This window comes from Xiphias gladius, chromosome 11 (assembly GCF_016859285.1).
Source record: "Xiphias gladius isolate SHS-SW01 ecotype Sanya breed wild chromosome 11, ASM1685928v1, whole genome shotgun sequence".
Lineage (NCBI taxonomy): Eukaryota > Metazoa > Chordata > Actinopteri > Istiophoriformes > Xiphiidae > Xiphias > Xiphias gladius.
In genome coordinates, this window is record NC_053410.1 from 15,757,209 (window position 1) to 15,772,289 (window position 15,081).

At 39.0% G+C, this 15,081-nt stretch overlaps 1 protein-coding gene across 1 annotated transcript; it reads right to left on the reverse strand.

Moving 5' to 3' along the window:
* Window positions 1-4,469: 4,469 nt before the first annotated feature.
* Window positions 4,470-14,956, reverse strand: bmp5 (bone morphogenetic protein 5). The gene is made up of 7 exons (XM_040138405.1): window positions 14,031-14,956; window positions 11,318-11,510; window positions 7,640-7,788; window positions 7,065-7,262; window positions 6,013-6,089; window positions 5,736-5,846; window positions 4,470-5,590 (listed from the first exon to the last, which is right to left on the reverse strand). The coding sequence occupies exons 1-7, from the start codon at window positions 14,524-14,526 to the stop codon at window positions 5,441-5,443; spliced, it is 1,374 nt and encodes a 457-aa protein (XP_039994339.1). The 5' UTR covers window positions 14,527-14,956; the 3' UTR covers window positions 4,470-5,440.
* Window positions 14,957-15,081: the final 125 nt, after the last annotated feature.

Here is a 15,081-nt window from a genome sequence, read left to right on the forward strand (position 1 = left end):
CATGTTTTGGGCATTATTTTATGTTAGTGTGAGAAGATGACAGGCCAGATACGGCAAACATCAACCTGGTAAAGTCAAATACATTTTTCTCATGAAAAGACGATAGCTGAGTCCAACAACACTTTTTGATACCTTACTTTAAACAGTATAAACACATTTTTCTACAAAAAGAAGCCCAACACTGTCAGAGTGAAATATTTATGGTGGACAGGACCCAGCGTGGGACAGTGTATTTTTCATCCTCCCACCTTTCTTCTAACACTCAACACAGTGTATTGTGCAGTAAGGTGGAAAATACCTGAAAACCCCCCATTCAGATAGCCCTAAATATTATCTTAAATATCCACTCTTAATCCTGGGAAACTTTTGCTCAACTGTTGTGTGACATCAACCCAATTTATGAATCTATAAAACCAATAAATTATAGTCGCCATTATTTAAAACCTTTTACACAGACAAGAGGCCTTTAAATACCTTTCAAAAGCTATTGAATCAAGAGGCTCTTTTAAGATCGCTAAAAGATGTGCTATTGTCTGTCTTTAATCAGCTGTAGAGATGTTACTCAGACACTGCGGTAGCTGCAGTGCTGCTGAGTAAAGTAATACCGTCATATTTCCTTTATAAACACAACTAAATACCTTTAATTACCTTGACAGTGATTACGATTAACTCGGACTCAGTCTATTAAATTCAAAGACTTGGACAAGAATGGGCTTTTTCTGAGTGTTTTCTTTTTGAAGACAACAGAGCAGCAGGTTTTAATTAAAAAAAGGGTTACCTTTACAGAATGACTTCTGTTTTCTTTCTGTCTTGCTTTGGTTCTTTATTTCTTCCTTAGTTCATAATTGTGCCCAGATATGCCATATTCCTCTGATGTACCCTGTTTTGGCTGCAAATTAAACACTGGTTTGAAAGCTCAGTGATACAATAAATCAGCATGATTTGGTTTGTTTTTTTTCCTTTGAAACTTTTTTTTTTTTTGAATTTTACGTGCTCTCTGGCATAAACTGTACAATAGATGTGTGACAGGAGGACATAACTAACCTGCACAAAAAGGAACAGCTCAGACATTGTTAGCATATCATGACAGAAGTTCTAATTTCTACTGAGACATACCCACAAAAGAATCCTGAGAGACTCATTTGATTTCCTGGATTCTCATGGAAAATATGTTTCATAAATGTTGGATGCAAAAGTAAAAAAAAGAAAATGGAAAGCCCAACCAGGATTTACTTTAAAAACACCTGCATGTAAATCCATTTTATAGCGTTATACAAAGTAAACAGAAGGTTTAAATTATAATTTATATGAATGTATTTATTGAATTATCTTGGCAGTGCTAAACAGTATTGGATAACGAAATTCACCTAGCCCATACATTTTAATGCACATGTTAAATAAACACTAAGAGCACAAGATTTGGAAATGTAGAAAAGATTTAAATGCGCAGGTGCCACCTCTAATGATAATGGGAAGTGACAGTTGAGTTCACAAACAGTCTGTTGTAACCCCAAGAACCAAAAACCCTCTCTTCTCTGGCTCGGGAAGCTAACGTGCATATGTGAATAACAAGCAAACATAACGGTGTTTCTGCGTTGCCCTCTGTGAGGACACATTCCTGGCTGGTCCTGCTGCAGCCTTGTCATACCAAACAACATGTAAAAATGTGACCCATATGGTCTCCCTTTTCAAGAGGGACTGATTGAGCTGTATGGAAGTCATAGCCCACCCACAGAATACAAATAAGGAGAACCATATGTGGGGAGATGAATTAGGTAAACTGCACAACATTTTTATTAGATACAATTTCACTTGCCTTGTGGATGGACTGCAAGGTGAGATTTTGAAAATAAACTTAGAGTGGCAGAAAGAAAAAGATCTCTGGTTAACAGAGGGTAAATCAATGAAACATGGAACTACTAAGCCAAATGGACGATAACCATTATGTTGTGTAGTTGTAATAAATTGACCCAAATGTGATCAAAGTAAGCATCATGTCAGTCATCTGACCTGACAACATTCAAATTTTAAACTCAAAGTCACAAATATAACCAGAAGTGTGCCTATACAGCAGCTGGCCTATTTAAATCCACTAAGAATGTGAACAAATGTTTAGTTTCATAGATTATGGGTATGTCCTTGCAAATCCAACTGTTCTTTTATGAAATACTGACCACATTTGATATTCGTTTCAAACACAGATGTCATCATTCAGACAACTTGTCTACTACTCAAAATACTATGAATACACAATAAATAAATCATTGATGGGAAATCAAAGTTACCGAAACCTTGAAGTAGTTCAGGAGCCACTGGCATAGAAAAATATGAAATGTAGTTTTTACTCGTTTGCCTTAAGATACTATTTCCCTTTCAATATTTCTGTTTCCTACTTTCACAAACTGTGGCTAATTATCTTGAGTTCCTTTGAATTTTAGAGGCTTATAGACTATTTATCATAGATGACTGAGACAAAACTGCACTAAAAGTGGGCTTTAATCATTATTGAAAAAGAAAACAGACTGCAAAGAATTGCAGCTTCTGTGATTGAATCCGTGATACTCATTTGTTAGAGTAGACGTCTCTGAGCAGCCTCCAAGCACGTACACCTTTTTCGGTGGTCTGACATGATCACTGGCTCGTTACAGCAGCGTTTTGTTTTTGTTTTGCAGTATTTGTCTGTGTATTTCCCGCCGGTGATGGTTTAGATTAGATACAAAAAAATGACCTGAATCATCAAGCATTTGCAACTTTTGACAGCCAGCCAGTCCCGCCTCTTAAGAGCTTCAAGATGATCTCTCCTCACTAAATATATCACATTTGCCGAACAAAAGAACATGTTCTTACCAGCCGCTCACATGGACACGTCTGTTTTCTAAATCAGGTTAAGAGAATAAACATGTTTGTGTTAGAAAGAAAATTTAATATCAGTGCCTGGAAACACATCCTGACATTATTTAAGTGTGTTTATGTAACGTCAACAGTATGTTTTGACATATATGATAAACCTGAGAGCTTGATGCATGAATAATGCACAAGAAACCCTTCATGAAAAGTAAATGGCTATGGGTTGTGACCCTTTTCCAGCTTGTTTCAGAAGTGGCCGCTGGAAGTGCTGATCTGATGAATGTCAAGGCACCTCTGACTCTCTGCAGGCTGTTTTTGACCACGGGGTCTCAGAGGAGAAGGGGCCAATGTATTAATCTACCCTGAGGATGGCAATTGTTACCCTTTCCTTTCATGTGGTGAGGAGGTTGCTGTCGAGAGGGCTGTGTAGTTTTGGAGAACTTAAATAGGAGCTCATTCACTGCAGGTCCTGCGTTACAGAAAAGGAAGAAATGTAGTTGAATTGGAAAGAATCCATGATATTAAACAGTAGATGGGATTGTGAAGTGCTAGGGGTAATAGTGCCAGGCAACAGGCCACAGGAATGCAAATCACCCTTCAAGCCAAGAGTTAAGTTAGCAGGTGGCCTCTTCTATTCACTGAATGTCAACACTCCTTTTAGATGCAGCCCACATAACATCTGGGCAGGCCAGCCACTGCTTTTAATTAAGTGAAATACAGTCACTCAATGTTCTGCCATGTCAGAGAAAAAAAAAACGTTATAAAAGTGGGAAGGTGGGGGGAGAAAAAGTGCAACAGTACATATCCTGTGTTCAGTGAAGGTCAACACAGTTGTGTAAATAAATATTAATCCTTAACCTAATCCCTACATTTCCAAGACCATTGAAAATCAGTGTGTAACCAGAGTACTTCTCTGGAAATAGCACGCTCTCTCGCACTCCTCTGGAAGTTCTGCTTCTCATGAACGAGAAATAAATGTAGCAACGTTGGTTTATTTTATGGTTTCCACTTTGTTTCCGTGGGGTGATTCATATCTCTGACCCAATGGCAGCATCCGAAATATGAGTGTGCAGAATGCAAGCAGGCACAGGTGAGCCATACATATCCCAGAAATCATGTGAGGGATAGTATCTTTCCCCCAGTATCTGGAATGGATTGGTTACACAATGATACACTCTCCCTTTCTCCGCTGGCAGCAGAGACAACAGATAATCACCCTTTTGAGGTGGCTTTGGAGATCACAGCACTGCTTTACTGCTAGCACTGTACCACTTGCATTACCACTCCCCCAAGAGTTCGTCAAAAGGCTCAAAGGGTGGACCCCAAGTTTATATCATACTTGTCAAACATTTATAAATCTGAGACGGTAGTCCGGCAACAGTGTGTAAAACATCTGCATAGCTCCAAACAGAAATTTGAAAGGACAACTTGAATTTAAAAAGGCTGGAGGACTTGCAGCTGGAATTGGGGGGGGGCTGATATACCAGAACTGTATGCAGAAAGATGAAATGCATTTCTGCATATAGTTTAGGGTGATAAATGGAGTACGAAAAGCTGTGAGGTCAAGTGAAGGAAAAGCGAAAGATAAGAGTTTTCAAGTCGTACATTTATTAAAATACACAACACTCTACATTATGGTATACTTTCCTGAAACAGAACTACAATTAGTATGGAGCAAAGACGTTTGCAGCTATGACAAATCCACAGAGGAACAAGAAACAGTGTTTATGGAAGAGAATTACATTAACATTGTGTAAAAAAAATTACATAAATAATAAAGCATTCATTAGTGAACACTCAACATAATAAGAATTTCATTCCAGACTGATATAATCCCCTTCTGAGAACACACTCCCTTATAAAAAAAAAACAAAACAAATAAAGCTGACATGGAAAAGGTGAAACAGTATCAGTGCTGAAAGACGGTGACGGCTTGAAAATAGCTTTGGGCAGTGTGGTTTATATTTGAGAACACTCACAGTTTTTTGTTTTGTTTTGTTTGGTTCTTTTTTTTCCAGTGATGCAATTTGATTTTAAATGTTTCCAACAGCCTGTTCAAGTTGTGATGTTAGTGCTAGTAGCATCATCTTGAGGTCTTCCTTGTTTATCCATTGAATTTGTGATGCAGCCCTTTGTGACAGTATTCCGTATGTATCAGTCATTTAAATTGTTGGTCCATTATGGAAACAAACAAGTTACAAAATTAGCACTGAAGAAAAACACAACACCTCTAGATAGCTCAGTGAGCATTTATAGCACATTTTATACTGGAAAAGGGGAAAACAAGCAGAAGGGGAAGTGGCCTTATGTATCATGATGACTCCAGTGAATAGTTTACTCATAAAAGTTATCATACAGATGTAACTAAGATGGAGTATATGCCAACGGACACAAAAGTTAAGAGATAACTGGCGTAAAGTAAAATCATTTTGTCCTAATCATTTAAATATCACAATATTCAGTGCTATTAAAAAAAAGAAAAATAAATTAGGTAATAAAACTTTATATACATAATACTGTACATCACATCACACCTGCAGGAGATGTGTTTTCCAGCGATTCCCGTTAACATAAATTAAAGTCAGCCCAGCCACTAATGGCAACCACAAGACCTAACTACCATATTTCTATATTTCTTGAGTATAACATTTGAGCTGTCATCAAAGTAAAGTACTGATATTGCGTTGAGCTTGGTTGGGGCACAGCATGGCTTTGGCACATTGTCAGGAAACATTAAATGGACCTATAAATGAGAGCATAAGGTTGGTTTGAAAGAGGTGCGAGAGCAGTGAGTTTCAAATGAATTACAACTGCCACGAACATTATAGTAGCTTAAAACGTGATTTTATTGCAGTACCCATGGGCATTAAACTCTAAAGAATACTTACCAAGGTCTGCACAATTGCATGATTAGTTGCGTTCATGTGTGCATTGAGTGGAAACGAGCATTCACCATCACAGTAAAAAGCAGCATAGCCCTCAGGAGCAATGATCCAATCCTTGACAAAAAGAGGACAAATTTGTTTCCTTTAATCATGACACAGGATGTGTGTTGTCAGTGTCACCATATCACCTGAATAAAAAAGTGTGTCATTCATTGTGTTATTATCATGTGTTTGTTATGTCAATGTTCTGTGCAAGAGAAGTGAAATCATTTTGTCTTACCTGCCAGCCCAAATCTCGAAAGCTGACATAAAGTTCATGCTTCTTACAGGCTTGCTTCTGTTCACTGGTGTTATAATCTGAAAATTAAGATTGCTTATTATAACAGAAAATAATGCTTCTTTATGTCTTGCTGTGTGCTTACTGTAGGAAAATTAACACAATAGCTACACAGAAGTCTGTAGAACTCATGAACAAATGCACCAAAAGTATATACGGTACTGCACAAATACACACATATGCAAATATGCACTGGGGATCTGTACATTAACATGATGCGATGTGAGAAATGTTTCCAGGCAATGTTAAACTATTAACAAACAGTGGATGTTAAAACAAATTAATTGGTTCTTGAGTCACAGGTGTTGAGAAGCTGTAACTGTAGAGCTGCGGAGAATCATCAATTTATACAAACGTCAAACTGAACACGAGGATAACAGTAATTCATCCATCAGTGTGCTAGATTATTAATTGTTCCTTGAAAATTATTAATGATTAATGAAATGTACAGCACAGTATATTAAGGACTAAGCCACTATCCATTATATCTGTATCACTCTGAGTACTAATATATTCACAGCAATGTTATTTCAGTCGGATACAGCTGACATGCAGATCAGAACTGAATGCTGAATGAAGCCTCCTTTGCTTCCAAATAACAGATTTTTATAACATTTAGTTGTTTTCTCCAGAACAAACAAAAAATCATTTTGCAGTAGGAAGCTATCAGAAAGATTAAAGCCTAAAGCTGTGCAAGTGGAAGTTCCTTCCAACCCAGTTGAATGGCCCCACAGTATATATACATATTTCAAAGATAATCAAAGTATTTTTTATTTTTATTTTATAGCAATCTGGCCAGTAATTATGGAGATATCTTGCTGAAGACATTTAAGTTGGTTTGTCTGACAGACAGATGGACAGCCTGATGGAACGAGAGCGGGGCAAATGGATGTGGTTAAATGTATATAATTTAGAGATTTAATGTCTATAGGGCAAAAGAAATTACAAAAAAAAACCTTCGTAGCATTTTAACTACATCCTAAAAGTGCACCTACCTCCAGTTTTCGGTGCCCTAGATGATTCTTGTTGAGTAGTAGATTTATTGCGATTGTGGTGCTTCTTTTTCCCACCAGCAGCTCTGACAGAGCGAAGCAACACCCCACTGGCCTTGAAGAAAGCAACCAGGAATGGCTGTTTGGACTGGGGCCCGTTCCTCCCAATGATTCCAGCAGATTTTAAGTTGATACTTCGTCCTTTAAAAATTAGCAGGTAAATAACACTTTCAAAACAAAACTAAAGAAAAAGTGGATATTTTATCATTTTATGACTGCTCTCAAGGTGAGTCTGATGTCCAGCATCTTTACAAACACAAAAACTAGGTCAACCCATTAATCTTTTTTGTGGATTTATGGTTATTGGTGGTAAATAATCACAATCCATAGACTGTCAAATTCACATGTCACATTTGTCCTGAAGTCAATGAAAACATAAGTTTTTAATCAAATGCAGACATTGTGGATTGTCTCAAAAGATGAACTTCCTGACCCTTTCTAGATTCCAAGAGTCTGAAATAAGTCTGGGAAAGGAACAAATGTCAAATTCATAGAAAGAAAAAACGAACTTCACTTGCCATCTACAGTCTCCACACAGAGCTGCAGGCCCAGGTTCTGCTGTGGGTTCATCACCCAGTGGTTACTGGTGGCCGTGATGTCAAACACCAGCCAGCCCCCATCGGATGCCTGAACGTTTTTGGAGTCGAGCAAGAACGTCTCTGCATCTCTGAATGTAAGAGAAATCAATGAAACAAACATCTGCATTAAATAAACCGTAGTTAAAATGATGCACACTCAAACAGCTTGCAAACAGCAGCTGCTATTACACAACAAAAACATACACTATGTCTTCTGATTTTATAAAATATATCATAGCCCCGTGAAAATGACTTTAATAATATTTTGTCTCTGTGGGTATGTTGGTTTTCAGGATTATTACTCCTTTGTTTCAGACAGATGGTGAGATGAATGTGGTCACTTTACTGCCACATTATAAACAAATTACAAAACATCTGTACCTGCTAAAGTTTCCTCTAGAACAAATAAAAATGGCCTGTGCACCCTAATGCTGCATAGCTTTAATGGGACACAAAAAAGAAACCATGTGCTTCTTTGAGGGCATTTAGACTTAATTAAAGAGGTCTTAACCAGTTAGACTAGAAAAGATAAAAGAGGTATCACTGATTGATCACAAATGGATGCTTTAGCCCAAACTCTGTAGCAGAAGCCAGAATCTGATTGGCTTTTATTAGCTTCCTTATCTCTTTATCCTCTTGAAACCAGACATTTTCCTCTAAAAAGCTCCTCAGTATTGAAAACTGGTGATTTGGTGTGTAAAAATAATTTGGTCATTTTTGGTACGCCGGCTTTGTGGTGGAGATAAAAAGAAAGAACACCACTATTGTTGAAGAAGCTGTGTATTGTAAAAAAAACCGCAGAGTTGTGTGGTATAATGTGCCAAGATTTCAGCTGTTTGATGGGCAAAACTTTTCAGGGGTTATGAACCTTGTATATCAACCCTTGTTTATTATTAACATGAGCCTGACATAAGGCATCCATCAAGCCTAAGTTGAAAAAGCCCCGCTCCGCAATTTGCATTGGATTCCTTTCAAGCAGCAGATCGGATAAGGCCTATTCAGTTTTTGTGGTTACGTGGTGCTGGTCGGAGGGAACCAAGATTTTCCATGGGGCCTCAGTAGTTCATGAACTAGTCATAATAGTGTTTATTACAGGTGTAATAAAACTCAGCCTCCTGTGGAATTCCACACACGGTAAATCCTTATGAGTGACTTACTACTGAACTTCCTCTTTGACGTGTACAGCATTAAGCTTACATCCTGTGATAATTTGGTTTCTGTAGGTAAGAATTCACTATTCTCATAGCCATATCCAAGAGGGAAAATTATTATCCTGCCCCTTAATCTGTGATTACTGGATGTACTGTTCCACAGAGAGTGGATACCAAGGATAGAGGTATCTAGGTAACACCTCTTTTTAGACTTTTTAGTCTTTTTTTAGTCCGTTTCCTGCAAATCCTGTTTATATGCCACTAATCTCGTTAGCAGTGTATGTTCAGTAGCGGAGTTCAGTACAGGACGTTTATATAGTGGAGTGAAAGGAGGTCAGGATGGTGTGCAGTGAATTTTAAAGTACCCTAAACTGTAGGTTTCAAATTGCTCCAAGAAAATCAGCTCTGCCCATGTCTGAAAAGAAATGAAATGCATTCAGCATGTTTGTTAGACCTCAACAATAAACACATAGCATTTTGGAGAGAAACAGCGACTGTAAACATAACTTTGTGCTGATTACAAAAAACTCTACAGGGTATTTTTAACGCCGGCATCTCGAGTTCAATCTCATACTCATACTAGTTGTGGGGAATACTTCATTTATTTAAGACTAACTGCAACCTTTACTTAACCCTAACAAAGTGATTTTTAAAGTACTGACAGGAAGTGAGGGGAGAGAGAGGCAACAAAAACCCCTGGCTGGACATGGACTGAGGACAGTGCTTTCAGAGTACACGGTCATTATCTTAAACCCTTAAAACGCCCCGACAACGTTGCTTCAATTCACCAGTGAAAACATAACTATACTTTAGTTTGTGCATGAGTGGATCTTGAAGGAAATAACTGACTGAAGACCCTTGGCTGTGACCAGATTGAGTATACAGTATTAACATTTTGTCTGCTATGTTGAGGAAAAACATAAAAGAATGAGTATGGCTTTTAAGAGCTAACAGTACTCATAACATATGAATTCATTTTGGCTTGTTAAGTTTAGGAAACCCTTGAGAAAAGTGATTGTTTTAAAATCACGTACTCCGATATTGTTTCAAAGATCTCTAGCTCTGGGAAAGCATTGCTCTTCTTTGTGAATACTAACTGAAACATACTATTCCCTATGAAAACTTGTGTGAAAACTTATACTGAGCAGTCTTCCCCTTTAAGATGGCAGAGTCCATTGACTTGGACCTTTTCAAAGCCCAAGAGGGCCATATCTCCCCTTCAATCACCCACACACATTTTTGGCAAGCAAATGTGGGCCCACTTTTAAGTACACCCTTGTGTATTCAGCTATGTCATGGTTTAAACTTCCGGTATATTGTTAAGACAGGCAGGTGGTGGGCATAACAGTGATCTCGGGAGCACCCGAGGGAGCCCCCTTCCCCCCTAATATGGGCCCCCATGGTTTCATCTGGGACACGGCCAGCTTGGCAGGCAACACAAGACGAGTGATAACTGATGGACCTTCCAAGCTTCATAAGTGGCCAACTTGCTAATGGAGCTCTCTTTATCCGAGAACTATATTTGTAAGGCAGACATGGTGCGAATGAAGGAGAACAGAGTTGGAGATAGAAGGACGTTCTGTGTGAGTGGAAAGTTTCAGCCGCGCAAGACAATAGCTGCGGGACTATTTGCCTTCTTGTAACTGTGAAATGAGATAACTGCATGGGATCAAAGTAAAGCTGAAGTAACAGCTATTTCTGCTTTCTCTCACTCAGTGTGCAATTGCAGACAGGATGATGCTGTGTGCTTTGTGTGTCACAGCATTTCAAATAACTGATAACCGGCTCGATGCAAGTCCTCAGCCCTAAATTCTTTTTTTGAGATGTTTTATTCCGCTGGGACCGATTGATTTATATGAGGCCAGATGAATTTTCTGTCAAATGTCAACGATCAACATCCATTTATCCTCAATAAGTGATGCCCCTAAAATATCGTTCACTCAGTGGTGCAAGAAGTATTGAGATCTTTTAAATGAATAAAAGCAGCAATACAAGTAAAAGGTCTGTTTTCATAATTTTACAAAACTACATTAGCAGCAGTAGCGGTTAAAGGTACTGATTAGACAACATAATGGCCCCTGTCAAAGTGTTATGTTATATCACTAGACTCATTACTGATGCACTAATGAGAAAGCAGCATATTAATGCTTTAGCTGTTTGAGGCAGAGCAATTTTTAATTACTTTATATATATTGTTAGTGGGGTAATCTGTAACAGTACAACATTTTTTAAGTTCATCACATGTTTTGAATGTAAAATCCAAACCTGCAAAGTAACTAGTAACTATATCTGTCAGATAAATGTAGTGTAGAAAATAAATAGAATATTTGCATATGAATTTTGAAGGGGTTAGTATAAAGTATAAAGTAGCAGAAAATGGAAGTAGGCTCAAAGTTGTACTTAAGTAATTGGACTTACAATCCACCACTGCACTTTGATCTTTGGTTTTGGATGGTTTGGTACTTACTTGTTTTGATATTCCTTGATGACTTGATATATGGCAACCTTCAGAGTAATATTGTCGTAGCGGGCATGACTGCGATCCTTATAGATCCGAAACTCTGCAGCGGTCACCGCCTCTCCATCTGGGATCTGAGTCAGATCAAAACGGAACTCCTTGTAGTGTCTTCGTTGGTGAGAAAAATCTTTATCTTTCTCCACTGGGAAAGAAAATATTTTATGATGAGTTTTATTTTTACTGGCTGCAAAGCTGGGGCTACACTGATCAAAAAATATGGCTATGCCTTCTGAACCGCTGCATGTGTTGCTCAAAAGAGAAAATATGCCAGCATTAACGCACAGAAAAAGAGTAATTTATTACATCTTCTTTTACATTCCAGGTCCAATCCAAACATTTTGACTACCAACAAAAGCACTTTCCAGTTCATTAAATCAGTCAACTGAATACAGGTAGCAGTTCACAGACAGGCACTCTACTGTGTGCCTAACTGCATTCTCTGGCCATGATGAATGGGCTGTCAGTTAAGAAAAACAGGCTGATTTCAATTAAAGACACTTTGGTCTGATTCTCAAGTGAGAGAAAAGACCAGACAGGATTCTACAACGTCTTGTGAGTGTCTACTCTGACCTCATTTCTGACCTTATACTGACCTCCTGTAGGTATCATACAATGCACTAAAAGTGTTTAATGACCCTTAACCTTTAAAACTAAATACTCCTTATATAATGAGCAAGGTGAGATATCTTATTAGGTCTGTAATTCTTGAAAATGTTTACAAACTCATAACGTTTAGTTATTTCATATTCTGCTGCGCTGACAAAAAAAAAGAGTTGTACTGCTTGGTTTTTCAAAATAAAGCCCCTCAATAAAATGACTTTAATAACTGTATCAAGCAGCCTCAGTGTGTCAACATTATCAGCTGCTGACCAAAGATACTTTGATGCTACTAAAAAGTGACTGCCAACTGCCTCGCACCCCTGTCCGGTAGCAGAACATAGGCATGTGGCCGAGATCAGTGCATTTTCTGACATCTGTGGTGATATGATGCAGTGCATTTCCCTGATATTTTATCAAGAGAGAACGCCTGCGGTTACTTAGCACAAAGAGGTCAGAGATCAGTTCTGGCTTTAACCCACAGAGCCTGTTCCATTATATTAGCCACAGGCAGTAATCTGAAGCAGAAGTGCCACTGAGAGCGTGGAGCATTTAACTTTCGAATAAAGATGAAATAATAATGACCTCACTCCCTGGTAAGGGTGAGCCGCGTGCGTTCTTGATGTGTTGCATATTAATTGGATTCAGCTTGTTCCATATTTTGTTAATAAGATTAATAAATTATTGTTTTGTCACATCGTTACATCTTTATTCCTCTCGCATACTATCTCACGTATGTATCTGACTTTTTTTTAAAATAGCTGACTTCTTATTTATACTTACAGTGGGCATAATAAACCGCAGGAGATCCCGCATAGATGTTTCTAAAACAGCTGAGGTCAGTAGCTATATTTGAGTGTACTGTAAAAAAGACAGAGCCCCATTGAACACTTCACTGACAGTCCCCAGAACGAGAGCAGAGCTTTCAAGGCTGACAGTGTACATGCCCTGGTATAGTGGTAAGTGGAAACAGATGGGCTCAGGCCAAGGTGAGGGATTATACTCCCAAGAAACTCTACACAAATTCACTTTTACATGTTTTGCTATGTGTTAAAGAAAATAAAATCCTTAACAATACAGTGCCGACATTATGTAAAGTTTGTTCATGGTGATTCTTTTAATCATTCATTTAGGATTCTGCAATGCTGCATCATAGTCCACTTTTGAGTAAGTTTCCATGTGGTATGCTTAATATTTCACTCGAAAATAACAGAACAATAAATGCTCTGAAGAACACAAATATGACCAACAGGGCTACTGCTCTGTCTTAATGACAGAACCAGGAGAAATACAGGCATCAGTCAATATCACTCCCCTCTTAACAACAGGAAATCATTTAGACCAATTTTCTCAAGGTCAGACAGTCATCTGATAAGTTGCTCTGAACTGCAGGGTTAAGGGTTGCAGCTACTGAACAAACACAATCATTACACAGATCAGGTGCTTTTTAATAGAAAGCAGCACAAATTGACAAGGTCAATATGTTTGGCTTAATTCTGTTAAATACAAAATATTTCACCCAAAGCTAAAGCAACGCGACACCTCTGATAATGACTGATGTCTGAAAATGACCTTACGACACATTCACGTTTAAATGTAGAAAAAAAACTACAAAAGATGAGAGGAAGTCAACAATTTTCATGTATATATATGGTTTATAGGGCAACATAGCTATGATGATTTAAACGAAATGTACATGTGTCAAATGATTTTGACAAAATGAATGAAATCCATGTGCTGATGTATCCATGTACAATACAACAGGCAGGTCATACTCGTTTATATCGGCCCAACTATTGAAAGCTGACTTTCATGCTGGAGCATGCCTTTATATTCCCTTCCCTTAGGTTTTCCACTGAGTTAAGATATTATAATAAGAGACTGAGTTGGAGTTGGGATTTTTTTTTCTTAGAGACCTGGATTTTGTGACGAAATTGCCTCACTCCTAAATGTTAATGAAATCAGGAATCACCTGCATCTGATTTCGATGACTTCCTTCATCAATTCGGATTAAATTAAAGCAGGTGGCAAAAAAAAAAAAAGAGGCTACTTTAATGCCACTTACCTAAATTGACAAAACTCATAACCATGTCGGCGTCGTTGAGAAAGCTGGTGTCCTGCGCTGTGGTGAGTGCGGGGCTGTGGCCTAACAGAGGGGCCGCACGGTAAGGCTGTGCCACGCGGGAGTATCCGGCAAGCTGGGGGCTGTAGTAACCTTTCCTGGAGTGCCCTTGAGCCTTGGCACCGAAGCTCTTCCCTGCGCCCTGCTGCACCCCCACCTCCTCCTCCTCAACGGCCATTGCGTTGTACAGGTCGAGCATGAAGAGCGGCGCGGAGGACGCCTGCTTCCCGGGAGAGAAGGGCCTCGGGCGGTGAGGCAAACCCAGGATGGAGAGGATCTCTCTCTGGATCTCCCTGCGTTCGTGGTTGCGCAACCTCCTGTAAATAAAACTGGAGTGCACATGGTTGTCACTTAACCCGCAATGGGCGCAGGACAGAAAACTCAAACAGCTCCAAGCAAGTCCAAGTACGGCACGGTTCAAAGGTGTAAGCGCTGTCATCTTGACAAATAGCTCACTCTGGGATGTGAGCTTGAACTACATCGCACTCTGTGAGAGAAATAAAGCAATTTATATCTCTGCCATCATAGATATCATAGACTCTCCATATTTGCCAGAGGCACCACAACTTTCACGGTGGTAACTGGAGGCTTTTTTTTCTTTTCTTTTCTTTTTTTTTTTTTTCCACCAGTCAAGCCTTCTTACAAATGAGGTATCAGCTTGCAGAAAAGTCGCCGCTACTCTCCCGTGCGCGAGGTTCCTCCAGCACTATTTACCTCTCCAGGGTCCCATCCAACGTCTGTGCCACACCAAGTATTTATGGACTTATGACCCCGTCCCTCACCTTACTCCTCAGTGATGAAAAAAACACGTAGGTACGCCCATAACGTCGAGGGATAACCCGGAGTTTCCAGTGGATGAAATGTGTGAAACTGTGTCAAAACCGACCAGAGAGGAGCTCTCGACTCATGCCCCGGCTCGCACTTTTCTTTTTCTTTCTTTCTTTCTTTCTTTCTTTTTTTTTTCTTTCTCCCTCGGAGTGTGTACTGGGGCTAG

What these genes read in the sequence shown, in the direction of transcription:
- bmp5 (XM_040138405.1), bottom strand. Translation starts at nt 14,526, where the DNA reads ATGACAGCGCTTACACCTTTGAACCGTGCCGTACTTGGACTTGCTTGG. An exon ending in TATGAGTTTTGTCAATTTAG is followed by an intron (nt 11,511 to 14,030) that starts GTAAGTGGCATT and finishes TTTCTTTCCCAG; the next exon opens with TGGAGAAAGATAAAGATTTT. An exon ending in ATGCAATTGTGCAGACCTTG is followed by an intron (nt 5,591 to 5,735) that starts GTAAGTATTCTT and finishes TCTCATTTATAG; the next exon opens with GTCCATTTAATGTTTCCTGA.